A 24,855-nucleotide genomic window follows, 5' to 3' on the forward strand; every position below is an offset into this window, starting at 1 on the left:
ATCGACTCCACTCACCAGAGGAAAGTGTTTCAGTATGTTCATGTGAACCTCTATGTTCGCCTCAGGACAGCACCTCACCATGGCTTAGGCAGTCTCTTGGACCCCTGCTGCCATCACCATCTCTCCTGCGAGTTCTTCCAGCAGGACAGGAAGGAGTGCTCGATCCCCCTCACCTATCCCCTCAACCTACTGGGGTTACACCGGGAGGCGTGAATCGGATAGGAGGGACTCTGATGAGAATGCTTCTTCTCATAGGAGTTCTACCACAAAGGCCTATGCCCCGGGTTTGGTTCTCAGACCAACTCGGTCATACACCCCAGTGGTCGAGGAAGGATCCAGGGGGTCTGCTGAGGTTCTCCCTCCTGCAGAGAGAGTTGATCGGAAGGACTCGAGGGTCCTCTTCCCCAGGATGTGGACACCCCCGAGATACAGAGGTCCTTTTCGGAGATCATTGCGCTGATTCGTCAGCACAACAATCTTGGGGGGGGAACCATGGCCTCTTCTGTGGATCGTCCTTCGCACCTTGAATCTTAGTGGGGTCCTAAGAAGGAACCCAAAGCTTCGGTGGGGCTGCCATGGTCCACACTTTCTGAAGGGGTTCTCAAACAGGTGAATAATCTGGTCTTTGGGCAGGATAATTCGCTTCGTTCAAATCGTTGGGAGAAGCTACTTCCCCCTCCTCTGCATTGACAAAAGCGTTTCTACATGCCCTCGGAGGGGTCATTGCCAACTAAACAAGTCGACCCGGACCTGGTTTGTTTAGGCCTGGGTCTTTCGCTGCGGCAGCTTACTGCGTATGGGATCTCTCTCTTACAGCAAGAGGTAACGAACCTGGAAGCTACCGCCATGGTGGCTCTCCAGGCATTCACCCGGTTAGATCTGTGGTCCTTCGCAGTTTCCAAGGTTGCCACCTCCTCCGGTTCAATCACCCCTGGAGAGGACTCTGTCTTCAGGAGACTGTGCCAGTCTGGAGGTAGGGCTATCTCCTACCTGGCCCACCAGACAGCATACATATGGGCAAACCTGGTGCTAAAGAGAAGGGATGCTGCCCTGACTCGGATCTCCAGGTCAGTAGGACCCGAGTTGACTTTGACCCTCAGGAATGGACTGTTGCTGGGTTCTGCCTCTCTCTTCCCCAGAGATCTGGTAGATGCTGCGGTAGACAAGAGGTGGGCCGAAGACAATGACTGCCTTGTCCACCAGGCAGTGGCAAAGACCTGGTTTTCTCATGCCAGTGTGGCTCAACCCTCAGGTCAAGTTAGCACTTCCTCCCTTAAGAAGACCCAAACTTCGAAGGGTGCTCACGGAAACACCCAGACTTTTTTCACCTCTGTCAAGAAAGGGGCGCAGCCGCGCTCCTTTCAACCCTCTTTCCAGTCGGGAAAGGGGGCAAAGGTAAGAGGGGAGGATGCTAGGGGCAGCTTTCCCCTTCAGCTGCTGCCATTGGTTGGGGGTGCCTGTCAAGCTATTGGGCAACATGTTAGCAACATGGAGCTGAGTCCTGGATAGTGGATGTCCTTCAGGAGGGCTATCTACTTCCCTTCAAGTCTCGGCCACCTTTCACCAATAATCTGGTTCATCTTCTAACTTACATTCCAGGCTCACCAAAGGATCTCACCCTCCAGGAGGAGGTGCAGGTGATGCTGAAGAAAGGCATTTCGGAAGTCATGCCAGGTCAGTCCCCAGGCTTTTACAACTGCATCTTTCTCGTAGAGAAAGCTTCAGGGTGTTGGAGACCAGTCATAGACCTCTCTCTCTCTCTTGAACCGATTTGTTCATCAGACTTGGTTCACAATGGAAACGACATGCTTGTTGCTCGCTTCCATCAGGGAGAACAACTTCATGCTTATGGTGGACTTGAAGGATGCGTATTTTCAAATGCCCATCCATCCATCCTCTTGCAAGTACCTACGCTTTATCCCAGGGGAAGTGGAACTCCAATTCAGGGTACTCTGCTTCGGACTCTCGACTGCTCCCCAGGTGTTCACGCAAGTGTTCACCCTTGTTTCAGCTTGGGCCCATTCGCACGAGATACATCTGTTGAAGTACCTTGACAATTGTCTCATCCTGGCGAACTCCCTCTTGCAGTTGCTCCAAGACAGGAATCGACTTATTGAGTATTGCCGCAGCCTAGGGGTTGTAGTAAACCTCAAGAAGTCTGATCTCATCCCCAAGCAGAGGATAAAGTATCTGGGCATGCTGACAGATACAGTAGCAGCAAGAGTCTTCCCCTTGGACTCTCATATCAGCAGTTTCAGAAAGGCAGTGCAGTTGTTCCTGTCATGACGGGAGCAGCCAGCTCGGCAGTAGCAAGTCTTCTTCGGTCACCTGTCATCCTTGGAGAAGCTGGTCCCTCATGGGCGGCTTCACCTTTGTTCTCTCCAGTGGAGAATGAAGGAGTTCTGGTCTCAGGCTTGAGATCCCCAGTCCTCTCCTATTCCTCTCTTGGAGGAAGTGAGACAGGACCTAGGCTGGTGGATGGACACCAGGAATCTCATAATAGGAGTATTCCTGCATACAGGCAGTCCCCGTTTATCGACAAGGGTTCCATTCCGACAGTGTGACAATAAACAAAAATCACCGGTAACCGAAAATCAGCGATTTTCGGCGCTTACCAGCACTGATAATCGGATATTGGCACCTCTGCTAGGTATGTATCGGCGCCAATACCCAATTATCAGTGCCAATTTTCGTCGCTAGACAAGCGCCTTAGAACCGGATCGCCAATAACTGGGGACTGCCTGTACTTCCCCTCCCAACATGCTTCTGTTCTCAGACGCATCAACTGAGGGATGTGACGCACACCTGGAAGAGTTGCTGGTTTTGGTTGTGTGGAACTGAGATGACGAGCACCTTCACATCAATATCCTGGAACTCAAGGCAGCCTTTCTGGCCCTCCAAGAGTTCAGGATTGAGTGATGGGACACTCAGTGGTGTTGATGAGCTACAACACCATAGTAGTGACATATGTCAACAAGCAAGGGGGCCTCGTGTCCCTTCCGCTTCATCAGTTGACGATGCAGGTGCACGAATGGGCAGTAGTTCACTCAGTAGAGCTGTCAGCCAGATAAATTCCAGGCAAGAGGAATGTAGTGGCAAACAAGCTCAGCCACCAGAACCAAGTGATAGGGACAGAGTGGTCCCTTCACACGGACATTACGGAAAGGCTGTTCGTGTTGTGGGAGCTTCCATCCATCAACCTGTTTGCCACCCTGCACAACAGGAAGCTTCAAGTCTTCTGCTCCATTGTATCAGACCCATGGGCCGCTGCAGAGGGTGCGTTTCAACACTCGTGGGATAACCTCGACGCCTATGCCTTCCCTCCGTTTTGTCTGATTCGCAAGGTGATCAGTAGGATGTTGATCACCCCGAATCTCAAAAAGACCCTGTTGGCTCCCAAGTGTCCACATGCCATTTGGTATCCTGACCTGCCAGCTCTACTCTCTGAGGCACCAAGAGATTCTCCCTGGCACAACCTTCTGTGTCAACCGCATGTAGAACAGTTCCATCAGGCAGTGCAGTCCCTGTGAGTTCACAGCTGGAGACTATCCAGCATCTCTTGCAAGCAAGAGGCTTTTCTCACCGTGCAGTAACAGAGATGGCTGGATACCTCAGACAGTCCTCTGCAGCAGCATACCAAGGAAAATAGGCCGTCTTCTGTGAAAGGCTATAGGGCTACCCTGGGCCTAGTCTTGTGCTTGAAGGGAGTAGATATCTCCTCTTCACTGAAGATTTCACTGCTGATGAGAAGCTTCGAAAGGTCTTACCCTCCCAGGAACCTCTGCCCCCCTGTGTGGGACGTGACGCTTGTTTTGAGGAGCCTGACTCGTGCACCGTATGAGCCTATACGAGAGTCATCAGACGGGGATCTTACCCTCAAGACCATCTTTTTGCTTGCCCTGGCATTGGCAAAGAAAGTAGGTGAGCTTCATGGATTTTCCTTCAACGTTAAACACTCAGGGGGATGAGGATCAGTTACACTTGACTTCGTCCTGGATTTCGTAGTTGAAGACTCAGAATCCATCGGTTCCTGGCACCAGGTTTGAGTCTTTCACAATCCCCTCCCTAGAGGACTTTGTTGGTAATGATCCAGACGAGATACTACTGTGTCCTGTTAGAGTGCTGTGGTACTATCTTAAGAGGACTTGACATCTCTGGCCTGAGTGTCAACGACTCTTTGTTAGTACTGGCTCGTCCAAGAACACGGTCTCTTTCTGGCCTCAAGAGACAGTCAGGAGAGCCTACTCTGCAGCTTACAGCTGGTGAAGACGACACTGGTACATTCCACCCAAGAGCTCACGAAGTCAGGGGCATTGGTTCATCCCTCGCATTCCAGAAGAATCTGTTGGTTCGTCAGGTACTGAAGGTGGGGGGTGTGGTCACAGCAGACCACATTCACACCCTTTTACCTTGAGGACAATGCCCACAAGTCCTTGGACACCTTTTCCTTGGGACCTGTGGTGGCTGCTCAACAAGTTGTGTAGCTTACCCAGCTCCTCTAAGAGGACAGGTAGCATCTCGCCCAAGGTGTTTTGCGGTTATGGAAGTAAAAGAGTTTGTGTGAGTGGCTGGCCTCCGCTCATCTTCTTCCTCTCCATCCTTCATTCTCTTTCTTCGGGCAGAGAGTGAGATTCGAGCCATCGCATGCTGGACCTGGTGACCGATGCAGGTAAGTGTCACATTGAGCTCCTGTTCTATTCTTCTATTCATAGATTTATAGAAGCAGTCCAACCCCTTCCTCTAGCAAGGGGAGGATGGGGACCCTTACAGTAAACCCAATGCTTGTATTTGCTTTATTGTCACCGACTCTTAGATTCATCCTAACCCTTTTTTTAATGATGTTACATTTTTCTCACTCATTCGAGAAGGCCCAGAAGTCTGACAGTTTATCATGCAGTCCTTACACTCTGTTCAACGTGTCGGCACAGTACCCTTCCTTGCTCTATCGACCAGGAAGAGAACCCAGGTATGATGAACTCCTGTCACTTCAGAGATTCACTCAGATTCCTCCCTCCAATAAGTGAGTCTTCCTTATGTAAAGGACTGATGGTTTGTATATTGTGTAGGAACAAATAACAAATTTTTAAAGTAATTTGTATTTTTCCTAACTATACAAACCAGAGGTTCTTTACAGTTTTATGCCCACCTCATGCCACCCCTCAATCTGACACCTGGGCCAAAAGGCAAATTAGAATGTTTACACCTGGGCAGGCAGGACTCCCACCTACCAGACGGTAGTTAACTGTCTAACCACCTTGTTCGAAAGTTTAACCGCCATCCCAGCTTCGCTGAAAGTAATTCCTCGTGTAAAGGACCTCAGGTTTGTGTAATTAGGAAAAATACAAATTACTTTAAAAATTTGCCGTATTTGGGGATGACTTTGAACTTGGATTTTTCAGTCTTTTCCATCTCCCAAGAGAATTTCTAGCTGCCTTCAGACAGCCTGTAGTTTTCTAGCCTTTTTGTCTTGCTTGGCTCAGCAGTGGATGAGCCTACTGGCGACTCAGGCATCCATAGAGATGTTTGTCAGGCTAGGCAGACTTCATGTGATAGCCTCCAATTTTATTTGAAGGCCAACCGGGACAGAAAGACACAGCCAGACACTTACATGTTTCAGATCACCCTGGAGATCAAATCGGACCTGCAGTGGTGGCTGTCAGAAGGGATGTCCTTTCAACCTCTGAGCCCCGACCTAGACTTTTATTCTGACACCTCAGACATGGGCTGGGAGCCCTACTGGGGAATCAGGAAGTATCTGGTGCATGGATCCCAGATCAGTAAAGCCTACATATCAGTGTAAGAGAGCTGAAAGCAGTTCAGCTAGGCCTTCAGAGCTTCTTGACCATAATCCGCAACAAAACAGTAGTGGTGCAGAAAAGATGCAAAGGGTGTTGGATTGTCAAGTAAGTGAAGGTCGAAAGGTTTGTTTGGTTACTAATAGTGGAAAAACTGAAATCGTGAATATGAATATTGAAAATGCAGAGGATTGTCTAACTGAAGGTTTGGTTGTAAAGCAAGTGGATAAGTTTGAACATTTAGGTACACATGTAGATAAGGATGGTTCTCTGAGCACAGAATTTATGGAAAGATTAAAAAAGGCTCATCAGGCAGTGGGAATGCTTAAAAATATTTGGAATAATAGCAATTTTTCTGTGCATACAAAAATCAATATTTATAAGGTAATGGTTAGTAGTATTTTGATGTATGGGCATGAGTCTTGGTACAGTACAGTGACTTAGGATAATAAATTCTTAGCATTTGAAAATAAGGTGCTGAGAAGAATATTAGGAATTAATTGGAGGGATAGGATATCAAATAACAGAATTAGAGAAGTAACGGGGGTGCAGCCAGTTGATAAGTATGTTAGATTCTCATGCTGGAAGTGGCTAGGACATGTATAGAAGACGGAATAGTACAAGATACACCAGGGTGGGTTGCCCTTGATAGAAGAGGTAGAGGTAGGCCAAAGGAGAGGTGGTTGAGGACACTGAGGTGTTGGGGAGATCTTGAGGAATTAGCCCAGGACAGAATGTGGTGGCTTGAGTTCATCGAGCACCCTATGCATCCCTGTGGGTGCTACAGGAAATGATTGATTGATGTCATTTTTCATACAAACCTTTTATTCATAAAATGCATAGTTCAGTGTAGAATTAATCCCATTTGCAACATTATCATGTAAAGAATGTATCCATTCCATCTGGATGGCCTCCAGTTGCATCTACACTCGTTTCATTGTACCTTATTGGAGATCAAATGAGTGCAGTGATGGGAGGAGGGCTTGGTCTCTTATGGTTAATGTTTTTGTGTGGGAAGTGTGTTCATGGTTTATAAAACATTTCTGTTCATTACAACCCATTAGTCATAAGAACCTGAATGACAACATAGGAAAGAGGATGAAGTAGCACTTTTGTAATCCATGTAACAATTTTGTTCTAAGAGTCCCTTTGAAAGAAGTTTGGCCCAAAAGTGAGGCCTTCCAATATGGGCCTCGAGGGTGCTGATAGTAAAACAGTGGTCTATAGTAGAGGGATATGATTCATAATCCTGAATACTCACCTCAACAATGGGTGGACTTGCTTTGTGACCACTTGAAGTTGCCTGAGAGATGGAGTGTTGAGAGGAAAGAGTAGTAGTAGCAGCCCTTCCTGTACCAATCTGCCTTGCTGCAGCTGTAGGGCCCAAAGAAAAAGTCTGTATTTCTGTGAGTTAGATCTCTTGAGGCAGAACTGTGGGAAGGTTGAGTGGCATCCACATACCCACCCTGAGCATGGCTGCTAATTCAGTAGTATGCCTCAAGGCCAATAGGTGGAGCTTACTTGACCCTCATGGCTTTGATTTTGAGTTGTGATAAATTCTCAGATATTTCCAAATATATGCTCTACAAATGGCTTGCTTGGTTCAGTAAGACTCTGTATTTCTTGAGACCAGGGTCATGTTCTCTCCACTGTTCAGAAACAACTTAGAAGAGGGTCATGACTTCTTATTTTGTTGTAAGTTATAGCCTACCTGAGGTTTGGCTTTAGATCATGTTTTTCCATGTCTACATAGCTCACCTTAATGTCATTCCATTAGCAAAACCCACTTGTGTAAATTAAGGTTATGTTAATGTGGTTAGCCTGCACCGTAGCCTGGTGTATTAGCCTAGGCTAATCATGTGAGGTTTTTCACTACTCTTGACATAGATTATTGTTAGATGTAGGATAACCCAGGCTTTATTTTACCGGCTGCATTTAAGTAGAACAGACTTTGTAACATATAGAAATGAGTTTCAAGGTTTGGTAGCTTGTAAGTTAGAAGCCAGGTTGGCCTTCATATATTCAATAAGTTATGCCTAGAATAGTAAGATTAGTTTATGCTCATACACCAGGCTATGATGCAGGCTCACTGCATTAACATAACTTTAAATTTGCAGGGTAGCCTCCATTAAATGAGTTTGCCAGTGGAACAACATTAAGGCAAGCTAAGCAGATATGAAAAAGTACTTGACCCTTTGTTTTTTTAATTTTCTTTTTTATCTATTTGAATGAAACATTTTCTTTCAGCACTTTTTTTTAAACATTGTTTGCTTAGCCAGGATAGCGTACTTCTCTCCCTTTCTCTTTTTAAAACCAATTTGTAGCAAATTATTCAGTGCATAATGAATATAACAGAAAAATGGTTGTGTCGTCAAGAAAGAATGAAAGCTTTCAAAATGACCATAAATTAGTGCAGGAGAGTACAGTAATCTATTTTTATGTTACACTGATGCCCAAGAGATAAATTGCTTTCCTGATTGATAGCCAAAACCTTGATGCTGCATTTTTTCTTTCTACATCGGAACTAGCAGTATATCTTCAACACCATTTCCAAGTATGAACACACAACCCTGACCAAAGTGAATTAAGTGTTTGGGATTCCTCTTGTACCATTACAATAAATGATAATTAGAAGGACATCATATTCACTGAGGAAATATCAAACGCAGACTTTCCTGATCATGAAATACAGTTTTCCCCTCTAGACCAACTGATGAAGAGTTGCTGCTAATCCTTTCAGTGTAAAACTTGTTGACAATCAGCCACCTTCTGTTGTACCGAAGGTGTACCCTGCTTTCCATTGTTGCCTTATTTATCACTTAGTTTTTGCCACATGGTACTTTCTTCTTTGAAGCTGAAATAAGACTATTCTTGACTTGTAGCAAATATGTTATGCCAGACTGTATTCACTGAGTAGCAAGTATGTTATGCCAGACTGTATTCACTGAACGTTATGTCAAGTTTAGTCACCTGCTTGTGTACTTGGTCCCTTCCTAGACAAGCTTATGGTCAGCAGACTATCCTATTAAAGGTTATTAATTAGGTTATAAAAGTCCAGACTGGACTTTTAAGTCAGTCTTGAGAATGCACTGTTAACTAGAATGTAAATATTCATCCAAAAAATCTGTTTCATTTGAGTTGAAATCCCATATTTAGATGTGTATTAAAGAAATTGATTTTAAATTTTTAGCTGAAATTACTTCAAGACAAAAAGTAAAGAATTTCACTAAACTTTTTAGCTTGAAAAGTGGTTTCATAAATTTAGAGTAGTACAGTGTATTGTGTTTTGATGGTGACAGCTTCTCTTCAGTAAAAGTAACATTTTTCTTTCAGTGTCTTATGGTGGACCAATGAAACACTTAATATTTGGTCACACATCGCGGGATTTCTTGTCTTCCTTGGACTTTTTATATATGATGTTACTGTAGTATATCATAAATATCATGGAACAGAAGATGATGCAGTCGTAGCATCCTTTGTCTTGATATGTTTTATGGTAAGTTGCTAGTGTTTCTTACCTGACATTTTTTAATTTAATATATTTTTATATTTTTTCTTTGCTTAGAAGGCTCATGGTTATCTCAGACTTCTTTATGGTTATCTGTATATAGTAGATACTGTGCTAAAATGTATTCTACCAAGAGCTATAGCATATAAGACTAAGTTATATAAATTATGTTGAGCGCTTGTTTTTATTGAAAGAGATTGTCTGAATTTGTAATCAGGAAAATGGGTAGTTTAATTTTGTTAATACCTTGGATGTCTGAATTCTTCATAGTAATAAAGTGGAATGTCAGGAATGGACCTAATCTGTTCCAGTGTCTATTATTTAAGTGATATGTCCATAAACTAATCAAATTTTTCCACTAAGAATTAATGAGAATCCTTTCTAGATCCCCAAAAGCAACTAATAAAAGAATTTTTTAATTGAACCTTACCTCTCTATTATATAGCTTTTACTTCCACAACAGCGGAAGTTTGACAGATTGAAACAAAAAACGAGAACACTCAGATTTATTTAAGTAACTTACCCAGCAATTACATCGCTGTAGTTTCTAACTCAATGGCAGCTTGAATTTTCGAAATTCACAGCAATACTCTACTTCTTCCGTCCAAGTCGGTGACTAGGCCCCGCCCACTTTCTGGGAAGGAGAGGAACAACCCTTGAAAAGAGCTTCAATTTGTTTCTGCCATCCTAGAGCTCGCACATTTGTAGGAAAACAGCTTGGCTTTTGGAATTTGTCTTGTTAGCTTCCCGTTTTGGTGAAGTATTCTGAGTTGATTGCCTTGGGCACTAGTTTTTTGTTGTTTAACTACTAATTTTGACTTTTTTTATCCAGTTTTGATTTCTGTCTGATTTTGATCATTAAGAATTGTTTGTGACTTGTTTTGTCGACCGGCTTTTTCTCTTAGCAAGATTTGCCGATTGGTTATTCAGTTGTTCGGTAGTTCTTATGAGAATCACTGTTTGCCTATTTTTTCCTTAGTGTTCTCCTGGAAGTTTTTCATAGTGTTTATGCAACCTTTGTAACTTTTTGTAAAGTTCTGGATTATGTCAGACTCTAGCTCATCCAGTTTTCGACATTGCAGCAAAGGGTGCAATGCCAGGTTAACAAAAGCCTCATATGATGCCCATACCATTTGTTCTTTTTGCAGAGGTCAAGTCTGTTCAATTAATCTAGTGTGTAATGAGTATGTAGGTTGGGATGAGAAGACGTGGAAGAACTTGGCGTCTCTTCTTTCTAAGCTAGAAAGAGATAGAAAGAGGAAAGTGGCTGCTAGAGCTGATAGTAAAGGTTTAGATGATAGCTCAACTCCCAAACCAGTGAGTATTGATGTACCTATTGTTACCTCTCCCTGTTTTTAATGTGTCTCTTGTGCCAAGCCCTCCCTCTCCTCCCTCACCTGGCTCCCGCACTCCCGAACCTGATCACTGCACCAGTCTAAAGAGTTTGACCAAAAGTTTGGTCTAATGGTAATTACAGTGACACAACTGTGTGAATCAGTGTGTTTGTTGATGGATAAATTTAGTGATAAAAGTGCCAATAAAGTGACTGTAGAGGAGGTGGCTAACCCCCTCACCAACTCTCCTAAGCAAAGGTCACTTCCAGACTCCCCTAAACCTGGGAAGAGGTATACTGGAGGCCCAAGGGAGGTTGGTGGGATCTGTACACGGGTAGTCGCCCCCTTGGTTGGGTCTGTTGCATCCCAGGCTGCAACTTAAGGCCATTGGAGAGACGTCTCAGATGTCCACCATCTCTCCTCGAGCCCAGGAGCACCTAGCCCAGATTCGAGGCGCCAGTGGCACTTCTCGAAGAAGTCTCGTCCCTTAAAGAGGCATTCCTCTGGTTTGGAGCAATCCCCCATCCCCTGCAAAAGGCCTAAAGAACCTCTCTGGAGCCCCTAAGCATTTTGCAGCTTCTGGGATAGCCCTGAGTGGCTACCTTCGGTTCAACTGTCTCCTGACCTCCAGTATCTGGCACCCAGGCACCCTTCATTGTCGTTGAAGCGCCCAATAGCCCCCGAGCATCATTTGCCTCCTGAACTTCTGTTATCCCACGAGTGGCCAGTAGTACCCAAGCACCCATCGGCTGGCCGCCCAGTTCAAGCTGTCTGCTTGGCACCAATTCTCTCGCATCAAGTTTCTCAGTTGCAGATGAGGAGTTAGATCCTTCTCTAGAACCAATTTAGCTTCAGCTGAATAGTATTTTAGATCTTTTGAAGAAACCACTTCCATTGAAGACTCCCTCGGACCCTTCGGCTCTGCAGTTGTCATCAGAAGAGGGGTCAGTGCAGGATTCTTCTCCGTTAGCATATGTTGCTCTCCTGAAGTGTTTTCTTGTGGCATTTCCAGACTACTTCTCGCTAGCGGCTCCTGCAGTGCCACAGTCAACCTTTTTGATGAATAACCCGTCTTATTACTCCGACTCCCGAGGGTGGTTCTATCTTCATCTGCCAGGAAGGCTCTGGAAGATGTGGATCTTTGGGTTTCAGAAAAGAGGACTCAAGGGAAATCCTCTTTCTACATTCCCCCTTCACACCTATCTAAGAGGCGCTACCAGTCTTATTCTACTGGAGAAGCTCCCTCCTTGGGAGTGGCTGCCTCCTATCAGGGGGACTTCTCTGTGCTGATAGATTTCACACACAGGTCTACATTTGCTGCAGCTAAAGTGATGTTTTCTGGGACGGAAATTGCTCACTTGCCAAAGAGTCTCTTCAAGACTTCGGAAGTGCTAAGTTTCCTTGACTGGTCAGTTGGAGCTTCAGCGTAAAAGATACAGGACTTTTCCCGACTCTCTGAAGATTGCTCTTCGGATTGGCTCGGTGTTATCTACTGCACGGACAGAGCTATTAGAGATGCTTCTCAGGAATTGGCCTCCCTTTTCGCCATGGGAATTTTAAAGAAAAGAGAGCTCTGGTGTTCATTCACCTCCAAGATTGTTACTGCCTCTCAGAGGTCAGCTCTCCTTCTCTCCCCCCTTGATTGTCAGCACCTTTTCCCTCAAGCAATGGTGAATGAGCTTACTCTTGAACTCCAGCAGAAATCAACCCAGGACCTTTAGACCAATCCACCAGACACCCTGGGGATTGGTCCACTTTTTCATTCAAATTGACTTCATCTCTTCAGAGACAGCCCTTTCGAGGAGGAAGACAGTGATCTCTGTCTAGGGCTCGGGTTAGCATCCGTTTCTCCTCCCAAGCTATTAAGAAGTCTTCTTCAAAGCCTGCATCAAGAAGATGAAGATGCAATCCTCCATGCACCTGTGGGTGGCAGGCTTCAACTATTTCAGGAGAGTTGGAACATCAAAGTGGCAGAACTGTAGATTGCAGAAGTACTGAAGGAAGGGTACTCAATTCCTTTCAAAAAAAGACCACCCCTAGTCTGCACGCCAATCGCATTGACCACGTACCCTGCAGGATCAGAGAAGTTTTTAACCCTGACAGAGGAGGTCTCATCACTTCTCAAGAAAGAGGCTATAGAAGTAGTAGAGGACATCAAATCAATGGGATTTTACAATTGGCTGGTTTTGGTCCCCAAATCAACTGGGGGATGGAGACTGGTCCTGAATGTGAGCTCCTTGAATGTTTTCATTGAGAAAACAAGATTCAAGATGGAAACGGATCAGTCTGTTCTTGCGTCCATCCGTCAGGAGGATTGGATGATCTCCCTAGATATGCAAGGCACATATTTTCGCATCCCAGTTCATCTGGTGTCAAGAAAGCTTTTGAGGTTTGTGTACCAAAACAAAGTATTTCAATTCAGAGCACAGTTCTTCAGCCTGTCAACAGCCCCACAGGTCTTCACGAGAGTTCTCGCCCCCTGGCAAAATGGCTGCACTTAATAGATATCAATATCCTTTTGCACTTGGATGATTGGCTGATTCTTTTGCCCACGAAACTACAATGTATAGAGGACCTTCAAAGAACCCTACTTTTAACCCAAGACTTAGGACTATTAGTAAATCTTCAGAAATCTCAACTGACCCCGTCTCAGAAGATTCTTTATTTGGGGATTCAGATAGACTCTCGGATTTTTTGGACTCTTCCGTCCCCCAAAAGGATAGAGTTGTGCCTGAAAATAGTGAATCATTTCCTTTCACTACGGAATCGCTCAGCAAACGAGTGGATGAGTCTGCTGGGCATGTTGTCATCAATAGAACAATTCGTCAGGCTAGGTAGGCTACATTTAAGAGCTCTATAATTCTTCCTGAAGAGCAGATGGGACAGGAAGACCCAGCCAGACTCGTTCATCTTCCCAATCATGACAGAGATCAGAGAAGGTCTACGGTGGTGGCAGTCCGCGGGCATTCCGAACCCAGTCCTAAAATTCTTCTCCAACACATCGGACACAGGCTGGGGAGCCCATCTAGGAGACAGAGATGTCAGGAACTTGGTCTCAGGAGGGGAGCAGTTTCCACATCAACAACAAAGAATTGAGAGCAGTTCATTTGCATCTCATGCATTTTCAGGAAGAAGTACAAGGCAAAGTAATAGCAGTCCACTCAGACCATACCACGGCTCTAGCTTACGTCAGTCATCAAGGGGGAACCCACTCATTTTCGCTCTTCGAGACCACAAAGTCGCTTCTCCTTTGAGCAGATCAGATAGGAACAAAGTTAGTCACCCGGTTCACCCAAGGGAAACTGAAGTCACCCGATTCATCCAAGGGAAACTGAATGTGTTGGCTGATGAGTTAAGTCAACACCACCAAATCCTCCCCAAGGAGTGGACTCGGGACCTTCGAGTATGTGAAGACTTGTGGAAGCTGTGGGAGAAGCCATTCCTGGACCTATTCGCCACATCCAAGAATCACTGCCTTTCTCTGTTCTGCTCCCCTTTTCCGAACCTCTGGCATGGGCAACAGATGCCCTTTTGCAGGACTGGTCCGATCTAGATTTGTATGCATTCCCCCCCATTCAGTCTGATCAGGGAGGTACTGAACAAGCTTCAATCACACCCGAATGTCAGAATGACCCTCATAGCTCTGTTCTGGCCCCAGAAAGGGTGGTTTGCAGATCTTTTAGCCCTTCTGGTGGACTATCCGAGACTCCTTTCCACTGCTGTATTCCAGAGCTGCTCAGACAGCCTCATTTCAAGAGGTTTCATCAAAACCTGTCCACTCTGGCCCTGACAGGGTCTCAGCTGTCATCAAACTCCCACGATCAAAAGGATTTTCAAGGCCTACGGCTCAAGCTATTGCCTGTAGCAAATGACAGTCCTCTAATAAAGTCTGTCGAGCAAAGTAGTCCATCTTTAGACTTTGGTGCAGAAGACATATCATCTTGTCTTCTAAGACATCTTTGACACAGCTGACAGACTTCCTCCTGTATCTAAGATCCTCCAGAGGCCTCTCTTCCTCTACCATTAGAGGTTATAGATCTATGCTTAGCTCGGCATTTCATCACAAAGGCCTGGACCTTACCTCAAAACAAGACATCTCGGACCTTAGTAAATCCTTTGACTCTTCCAAACCTAAAACAGAACCAACAGTTTCTTGGAGTCTTGACATAATTCTTAAATGGATCTGAGGACCACATTTTGAACCCCTTTGATCAACCTCCCTCAGTGACTTAAACCAGGAGGACTCTGTTTCTTATGGCACTGGCGACAGCTAAGAGGGTTAGCGAACTCCACCCCTTGGACAAAAGGGTGGATTTCTCCCAGGGTAACATAGTTTGCTCACTACCTTTGGGTTTTCTTGCCAAAGATGAAATACCCTCAAAACCCTGGCCCCACTACTTTATAGTAAAGTACTTGATAGAGATTTTAGGCCCAGAGGAAGAGGAAAGATTTCTTTGTCCTGTGAGTGCTCTCAGATATTATCTTCACAGTACTGAGAAGATCAGAGGCCAGGTGAGCAATTTATGGTGTTCAGTAAAGAATCCTTCCAGACCTCTCTCTAAGAATGCTAACTCATTCTTTTTAAGGGACCTAATCCTGGAAGCTCATTCACAAATTGGAGAGAATTCTCTGCCCTCCCTTAAGGTGAAGGCTCATGAGGTGAGAGCAGTGGCCACCTCATTAGCCTTGAAGCATAACTTGTCCTTGTCTTCTATTCTCCAAACAACCTACTGGAGGTGTAGGTCAGTTTTTTGCAGTGCACTATCTCTGAGACATTGAAATCACCTATGACAACTGGTAGTATTTTAGCTGTCTTATTGGGGAAAATTACCTTTTGCTTCAATCCCCTGTAGCTAAGGATCTTTCACATTTTAAGGCTAGTACTGTTTAGTATCAGTTAGGTTCTAGTGAGAAGCCTAGACTGTCTTCAGCTTTCCTGTGTATTGTGGATTTTTTCAGCCAAAGGGCAATAATGCGCCTTGCAGTTTAGCACAAATTTGCGCAGTCTGCTGCAATGCCGCATTCTTGTGCAAGCATGCTTTTCACTTATCTGTACACCTATCGCTTGTGCATCTAGGCTTATGCGCCTATCTCATGTGCACCTATGGCTTGTACACCTATCGCATGCATGTTTTTTCACTTATCTGCAAGCAAGCGATAGGCGTACACGCCTATGGCTTGTACGCCTGTCACTTGCGCCCCTAACAGTTCTTCATTGGAGGGGTGGGTGGAGCTCTCGGTTAGCACGCTGTGGCCCAGCGTTCGACTCTCTGACCAGCCAGTGAAGAATTAGAGGAATTTATTTCTGATGATAGAAATTCATTTCTCGTTATAATGTGGTTTGGATTCCACAATAAGCTGTAGGTCCCATTGCTAGGTAACCAGTTGGTTCTTATCCACGTAAAATAAATCTAATCCTTCGGGCCATCCCTAGGAGAGTTGTCAGTCAGCTCAGTGGTCTGGTTAAACTAAGATATAATTAAATTGCGCTCCTAACCCGTGCATGCCCGTGGCTTATGTGCCTCTTGCTTGTGAGTCTATGGCTTGTATGCCTCTCATGTGTGCCTGTCACGTGCGCACTCATGGCTTGTGCTCTTATCGTGTGTGTGTTTATGGCTTGTATGCCTCATGCATGCATGCCTATGACTTGTTGTGTTCATGTGGCTTGCACGTTTATGACTTAAGCTTGTATCACCTGAGTGCCTCCAGTTTGTGCTCATATATCTGTGTGCCTCTTCCCTCTACGCCTATCACTTGTGTGACTTTCACTTGCGCGTCTACCAATTGCACAGTTATCGCGTGTGCTCCTATGGCCTGTGCATGTGTCTCCTCCTCGACTTCACCTGCCTATAGAGAAGCTTGGCATGCACTATCATTTTTGGCTTCCATTTAGGTAACAGGTGGTGGCTGTTAGTAGTCTAAACATTTTGTTTCAAGGATTTCAACTCCCTTTCCACTTGGGGAGGTTCTACCAGTAAACAGTTGGATACTGTTCGTTTTTTTCCTGATTCCCCCATGGTTTAGGAACATTCTCTTTATTGAGGAATTTTCCTGATCAGAGTTTAGAACATTTGATTGACCCGTCAGGTTTACAACCGAATCATCTTCCTTTTGAGCTGGAGTGAATGCTTTTGTTGGCAGTGGTTAAAGAGAAGTTTTTAAGCCTTAGTGGAGCTTATCAGGAGTTAGTTCAGTGTAGTCAACTGCTGCTCTTCTGCCATCGGGCATGGTAGTCTTTTCCCCGGTCTCTCTGGCATATGTTTGGTAGCTAAGACTTATCCTGCCTTTTCTGTGGTGGGAGGGCAATTGTTCTTCTGTTGATTGATGAATCAGGTGTCTGTTATTCGACCAGTGTATAAGTGGGCGCAGTTGCTTTCTGTAAGGAGAGGTTAACATATGATTTTGTGGAATTAGAACTTTCATTTGAGCTATGGCTTATCTATCTTCAAGGCTTTAATGCAGTTCATGTAAAGGGAGCCTCTCTTAAGATATTTCATTCTTGCTGCCATATATGGAGAAAAAGAGCTACTTCATAATCTAAGGGTCCCTTTCCAAATATGGGGGTAGCACTGGGGAAGGAATAGTCCCTGCGCAGGTTTTTTTCATTTTGGAGTTAAAGATATTCTCACTTTTCAGGGTTTTCTTGCAGAGAAGTTTTGTCTTTATTTGTGGCGTTTTATCACCACTGATCACTTCTAAGAGGTTGCCAATCCTCATAAGAGTCCTTTTTAGCAAAGCAGAGGTCTTCTCATCAAGGTCATATGATTTTGGGTGGCAAGAATCAAGCTTGGGATCTTTTCTATTACCTGAACATGGGTCAACAGGTGGTCTCTTATCAAGTTAGATGTTAGTTTAAGCTCTCATGGGAAGAAGGATCTAGTCCCGTAGATGCCTCAGTGTAGGTCTGATGCACAATCATGGGAGATCTAGAATTTCGGGAGTTTAACTGGTATTGGTGGAGGTCTGTTACACTTATATAGTAATCCTGAATTTTTAGCAATCAGAGGAACTTCAAGCAGTATGTATGTGAAGTAGAGCATAAGTAGCAATGTTATCAGACAATAACCATCTTTCCTTCTTTAGGTATATGTATATATATATATTGATACACATATATAGGTATATATGCATTATGTGTAAGTTTGTATTTATACATTATGTATGTATATTTATGACATCATTTAATTGTTGTTCTGGGTAGGATCAATGTGCTAAGGGACCAACTAACAAGAAAAATAGTATTCTGCCTACAGAATGGCTCTGAATTTTCGACTATGTTAGTTTCTTTAAGAACTAATAAATCTGAATGTGAGCATATTATTACTTGGAACAGAAGTTACCAATATTTAATTTCCGCCTAAAGGCCTTCTGACTGTTTTGGTGGGCATTTTCAGCAATATTAGTTGGTTATGAAACCTTACATCTCACATTTTATGATTGGAGAAATACTTATAAAGTTTAAAGAATCCAAGGAATATAGGATGTTCCTAGTTGCACCTTGGTTCTTAGGAGGAATGGTCTTGGGTTCTATTAAATGTTTAGTATTTTTCCCTAGAACTCATACTTATGAAAGTTCTTCTAAAACTTCCACTTGCTAAAGTTTTCCAAGTTTCCACATGATTCGGATGTTCACGTGGACCCATGACCATCTTGTGCTAGTGTGAGATTTGTCTATTGTGGACTGAGGAGCTATCCTAAAGTTGTCAGGGGGTTCAACTTCTTATGTTTTCAGAGACAGTGGTTAGTTTTTTGCTTCTGGAATTGAGCTGGAGGTATTTTCTGACCATACACCTGTATAGGCAACTAAATTAAGTTCTTAGCTTCCTAGTTACTCTAAATGCTGTCAGTTTCAGCTATTAGAGTTTTTAGCTCGTAATGCTATACTAGACAATGCTTACAACCTGGACCACAGGTCATTAGGTCAGGTGTAATTAAGGAGCCTGGTACACTGTAACTCTTTTTGGGAAACTTGATGGATTTAGTTTTTGCCTCCAAAGCTGTTTGAGTCTTTAGTAAAAGCCTCTGTAAGTAATTAAATCCTCTCTTGGTAGCTCTAAGACCTGTGATATAGTAAGAGCATTACAATTGTTGCAAAATGCTGGCTTTTGCATTGAAGATACAGTACCAGTCGTTTGGTCCTGACCTTGGTTGAGAACAAAATATCTATTTTAAGGTTTGTCCCTCTCAGGGTTGTTAAATGCATACTGGACATTATTTAAAGATAATGAGTTTGACACACTTGTGCCATATAGGGCAATTAGAGTGTATTCACACAGAGTAAGCCTATTAGAGACAATATTAATCATTTTGTGTTTAAGGAGGAGCGAGCGCTACTATGTCTAATTGCTCAGCCCCCCTTTTCTGTTAGTTGGTCAGATTAACACACACAATCTCATACTAAGTTATTAACTTTGCTAGAGGTAATTATTCATTATAAAAATTTTAGTGGATGTACTCAGTCACTGAGACAAGTAATAGTAATGGAAGGTGCTCAGCATCCAAAGGATGGCTGTGGACATCCCTTGTTATGGACCTGTTTGAGACCAAAGGAAGTCATCTTTTTACCAATTTTTGGCTTACCAGTGCAAGGTCTGGGTAAACCAAGCTGTTCCCTGAGTAGGTTTAGACTGTAATGCCTTTCCTACTCTGCTAGGTTTCAGGAAGTCACCAGCGTATTAGGGCAACTTGTAAGTTGTCTTTTGGCATTGATTACCTCAGGTGACCAGAGAAGGCTGGGTTTCCAGTTTCTTTCAGTGGTGGATGCAATCAACCAAGTGTTGAAAAGTTTTCATCACAATCCAACAGGCTACAGATGACTGACTGGTATGGTCCATGGTTCTGATGAGCTCAAGGCAGGATCTCACAGTAATGCCATTATCAGTACTGGGAGAGAACCTACTAATCAATTCTTCTAACACCAGTGGTCTGGGGTAAGTCATAGTCCCATGTTAAGGGTTTTTTCCAGCATAAACAACATGGTTAGGTTTCTGTTAATTCTCAAACATGAGGAAACTTCTTGTAGCAGCTTTTAAGGCTAAGGGCCATTGTGGCTTTAGCTATAGGCTTGTCTGAGGACAAAGAATTCTAGATGTATTCAAGTTGTTAAAGTGGAGTTTCCCAGGTCTCTGCTAAGTACTTTACCTTGGAATCTGTATGAGGTTCTTCAGTTCATTATTTTGCCAAGAATCTGTATGAGGTTCTTCAGTTCATTATTTTGCCAACCTTTGAACCGTTCAGCACTAGCTCCTTGTAAAGAAGTTTCTATGGAAACTTCACAGTAGCCCTAGACACAGCTAAAAAGTTAGAGACCAACAATCTTAGTTAGATAAGATAGGCCTTGCTAAAGACAAGGCAATTATCTTATTTTGGGTTAAGTACAGTTTTGGACTAGACCCTTACTAAGAACAGTATCTTTACCTAGCCTGGAGTCACTAGGGCTTGAAGAACTTGACTCCTTGGGGGTCCAGTACTGTATGTAAGGATTGTTGGAATTGTGCTAACAGAATTAAACCTGATGTAAAGGTTCTATCTTGAGTGACATGGAAATTGGAGTTTCCTAAGAGTAGAAGAAATGTAGTGTCCTTTTCATTTGGTTTTTTGACAAGGACTTTCATGCTAATTTTTATCCTTAATGGACGGTAAGCCACTGGAGATAAGAGCAATGGCTACAACTTTTAAATTTGAAAATTTATCCTTGGATAAGATACGAAAGTCACTCAGTGGCATGGTAATCTTTTACTTGCTTTGGCTTATCTTCATGGTGCGGAGATTAAATACGATTATTGCTGAGCATTAACTCCTCTTGGTCTACTGCCTTTTAAACCTGGTTGTGGTTTTTGGAAAGCTTTGAGGTACTGTACTCAGTTTTGAGTATAAGAAATACCTGTATACCTTTTTGTACATACATACTTGTTAGTTATCCAACATTGGCTCTGCAGGGTTTTGGCACTGTAACCTTACCCCTCCTTCTGCTGAAGGGGGCATCCTCCAAAGAGACTTCAGCTATCCTCACGAGGATCTCTTACCTGAGTGACAATCCTCCTCAGGCGGCATTAAAAGCCTATGGATTGAATTCGCTGGTTAAAACAAACACTTTTTTAACAAATATTTTGTTACTAAGTAGCCTATAAGGGTTAAATTTTCACTTTGCTCACCACCTTTTCAAATGTAAGTCAGCTGTATAATGGAGAATGTAAGGTTCATTTCAAAAATATAAATACAAGCGGTTTTTCAACCCTTCCGTTCTTGCCACTTTGCTCAAAAATCGTCAAAGCCGGAAAATGGACAGAAAATCGTCAAAATCATTAGAAAACCTTACTTTTAATGCTCTGGGTGCATTGAAAACGATGTAAGTAGATGGATAGAGTTTTACATCAAAAAACCTTCAAATTATGATTATTCTGCCGTTTTATATTTCTTATAAAGTAAATTTAGCTATAAATGGTGAACATATTTAAAAAATAATTTCTTATGAATATATTTTTGAAAAGACATTCATGCCTATGGGCTTTAAACGCTAAACATGGTTTTCATGCAAGTGGGACTGGTGTTAATACTTAATTTACCCTTAAATTTTTAAATTTACCTCTCCATTATATAAATTGTTTTTACCTTTGGACATTCAAAGTGGACAGAAGTAGACTGCCAGCTACAAGTGTTTGTACCAATTAGTCCCCTGGTGTGGGATGGGGAAGTAGATGGATAGGATATTCATAGAAAACAGAGTGTTCTCATTTTTTTTTTTTCAATCTGTCAAACTCCTGTTGGTGTGGAAGTAAAAGCTATATAATGGAGAGGTAAGAATTTAAAAAATAAATCTTACATTAAGTTTTGTTCATGAGACTTACCTGCCAGATATATATATATAGCTGTATTCTCCGAAGGTCCGACAGAATTTCAAATTTCTGAAAGACACGAATCAGGTGGTTAGTACACATTCCCGCCGCTGGGGCGCGGGGATCAGGAACCATTCCCATTTTCTATTCAGATTTTCTCTGTCGCTGGACTGTCAACATCTGTTGTCAGTTCCTCCGCCAAATTTCAATATTTTGTCACTTGAGTATTTTGGTTGTTTTTGGTATTGACTTGGATCTGTGACTTGGCATACGCTTTTCTGGACCGTTTTTTGGAATTTGCCTTTGACTTTTCTCTATAAGATGTCTTCCTCTAGCTATCGTGTCTGTAGCTTGGGTGGTTGTAAGGTGAGGCTATCGAAGGCTTTCAGGTGACCCTCACACTTTATGTATGAAATGTAGGGGTATGGAATGTTCTGTGGACAATCGTTGCAATGAATGTGAGGGATTATCTGAGGGGAATGGAAGAAGTACGAATCCTGTATGCTTAAATTGGAGCGTGATAGGTTGAGGAGGTCTTCCTCCAGGAGTGCTTCTGTGGACAGACGGTCAGGGATTTCTCATGTTAGTAACCCTGTTTTGTAGTCCTAACCCTTTAGTGTTGCCTTCCCTGGGCCCTGAGGTTGTTGCAGAAAGTAATACTCTGGCTCTCGTTCTTGAGTCTATTTGCGCTCTTGAAAATAAAGTGAATGCCCTCAAGCTGCAAAGTGTAGTGTGTGTTAATCCCCAGTGTTGTGGAGGGGCGTCAGATCGACCCTATAATGCTTCTAGGCCTGGACCTCTGCCGAACTCCCAAGACCCAGGGAGAGGGCATGTCGAAAAGTCGCATGAAGGTTACGGGGACTCCCCTCCGATCTGACGTCCCTTCGGCAGGTCCTGTTGACTCCACCCAGGCTGCCAGGGATCGTGCTCAGGGCACGGATCCATAAGGATTGCTTCTCGTCCTCCGACACGTCCTCCCCAACGGGGTTGGAGCGCTCGGTTGGACTCTCGCCCTCTCAAGAGAAGCTTGAGAGGAGGGACGCTTCACGTCCTCTTCCTCTAGACGTTTTACGCTCGTCCCCTGAAAGTTTCGAGGAAGTCCCTCAACAGAAGTAGTTTCGTCATGCAACGGATGTTGACGCTGCTCGTCTTCCCAGTCGCGCTAAGGCGGGAGCTCTTTCCCCGGTGGGAAAGAAGAAGACTTCTCCTCTCCACTCTCCTTGCAGATTCAGCCCGTCTTCTAGGAGAGCTGTTTCCCCAACTTGCCAGATTTTGTTGGGTATGCAACAGCAGCTGGATTCTCTTATGGATCGTAGAAAGGACAGACCTCGTCGTAAAGATTTGCATCTGCCTGTTAAGAAGTCTAGGCCTTCTCACTCTCCTCCCGCTTCGTCGTCTTTGTCTGCTAGTTCTCCTGAAGCTTCTCGTCTTGCTCCTAAGGAAGGCTTTAAGGAGCTTCCTTCTCACTTTGAAGATTTTGACGTCTCTCCCGATACGCGCCAGGTTCGAGTGTCTCGCTCCTCTCCTGGCGGCGCCTCACGCCTTCGTAGGCGCCTCTCCTCGCGCTCTTGAGTCTCGGCGCGCTTCCACCCAGGACGCTTGCGCGCGCGCCACATAGTGAAGCTCCTTCCGTGTCCGTCCTCAGTCTGCGCCTCTTCCCGCCAGGGCGCTCCTCGCTCTCCTCGCGTTATCTCTTCGCTCCCAAAACAACGTTGACTCCACACCTGCAGTTTTTTCTTGATGATCAACTTCCCGCTTCTTCTGTTCATGCTCATCAGGGATTTAGCCACGGCTTCTAAACACGATAGGTCCCGCTTTAAATGCCCTGCTACTCGGGTCTCCTTCCTCCTCCTCTCTGACCCTCCAGCAGAGGAAGAAGAACCCCTTCCGTCAGAGCCCTCGGACGAAGAGAAACATGTACCTTCTGCTTCTTCCGATTATCAGACTCTGACTTGTCTGTTTAAGGATTTGTTTCCTGAAACCTTTCAAGCTTCGCTCCTCGCTCTCCCCCTTCTCAGTTGGCTTCGCTCTCAGGCGAGGAAATCTCCTGGCTTTCTTAAAATGAAGAAATCCTTCTCTACCAAGAGAGCTTTTAAAAAAGTTCAGGACTGGATGACAACTAGAAAGAACCAAGGAAGACTTCTTTCTCTTTGCCTCCTTCACGTTTGTCTGGGAAATCCGGCATTTGGTACGACACAGGTGAAGATATTGGTTTGACAGTTCCTCCACTTCTAAAGGGGACTTTTCAAGTCTTGTGGATTCCTCTAGGAGATCTCACTTGTCCTCTTTTAAGGTTTCTTGGACCCTCACAGAAATGGACCACCATCTCAAAGGACTCTTCAAGACTGTTGAAGTCTTTAACTTTTGGACTGGTGTCTGGGGTTCTACACACTAAGGCTACTAGCCCTAGTTCCATTAGTCTGGGGGAGCTGTCCAGTGTACTGTCTTGCATGGACAAGGCCGTCAGAGATGGCTCTGAAGATCTTGCTTCCCAGTTTTCACTCAGCTCTTTTAAAAAAGAGAGCGTTGTTCTGCTCCTTTTTGGCGAAGTCTGTTTCCCCATCTCAGAAGGGAGAGCTTCAGTTCGCTCCTTTCTCTAGCCATCTCTTCCCCCAGACCTTGGTTAAGGATATCGCTTCCAGCCTTCAGGAGAAGGCCACTCAAGATCTCCTTTCCAGGTCCTCTAAGCGTCCCTCAGCGCCTTCTTCGTCTTCAACTTTACCTCAGCAAGCTAAAAAGAAGCAGCCCTTTCGTGGAGGAGCTTCCACTGGAAGTTTTTCCAAACCCGCGCCTCGAGGGAGAGGTTTCCCTAGAGGCAAGGTCGTCCCCAAGAGGGGTGGCAAGTGACTCTTTTCACCTCCAGATACCGGTAGGAGCCAGGCTTCTTCATTTTGCTCAAGCCTGGAGAGAGAGAGGGGCAGACTCTTGGTCCCTCCAAGTAGTAGAGAGAGGCTACCTGATTCCTTTCCTGACTCTTCCGCCTTTGTCTTTGACCCCAGAGATTTGTCTCCCAAGTACCATCCGGCCAAGCAGAAGATAAGCTTGTTCGACCTTCTCGAACAAATGCTCGAGAAGAGAGCAGTGGAGCAGGTCTTAGACACAAAATCCCCGGGATTTTACAACAGACTGTTTCTGGTTCCAAAATCATTCAGAAGGTTGGAGAGACCCGTCTTGGACGTCAGCAGGCTGAACGACTTTGTCCAGAAGGACAAGTTCAAGATGGAAACGTCTCAGTCAATATTAGGAGCACTTCATCCCGGGGATTGGATGGTGTCTTTAGACCTCCAAGATGCTTACTTCCACGTCCCCATTCATCCACGCTCGATGAAGTATCTCCGCTTTGTCTTGGGGGCAAGACTTACCAGTTCAGGGCTCTCTGCTTT

General features: G+C 44.3%; 1 protein-coding gene across 3 annotated transcripts in view; it reads left to right on the top strand.

Annotated features, from left to right (window-relative positions):
• LOC136834422 (progestin and adipoQ receptor family member 3-like) overlaps nucleotides 1-24,855 on the top strand; it is a 141,311-nt gene that overhangs the window by 18,555 nt on the left and 97,901 nt on the right. For all 3 annotated transcript variants that reach the window (XM_067097004.1, XM_067097002.1, XM_067097003.1), the window contains exon 3: nucleotides 9,129-9,291. In XM_067097004.1, the coding sequence (XP_066953105.1) occupies nucleotides 9,129-9,291 (163 nt within the window). The remainder of the gene's footprint in view (nucleotides 1-9,128; nucleotides 9,292-24,855) is intronic.

Source organism: Macrobrachium rosenbergii, chromosome 53 (assembly GCF_040412425.1).
Source record: "Macrobrachium rosenbergii isolate ZJJX-2024 chromosome 53, ASM4041242v1, whole genome shotgun sequence".
In the NCBI taxonomy this organism is placed as follows: domain Eukaryota; kingdom Metazoa; phylum Arthropoda; class Malacostraca; order Decapoda; family Palaemonidae; genus Macrobrachium; species Macrobrachium rosenbergii.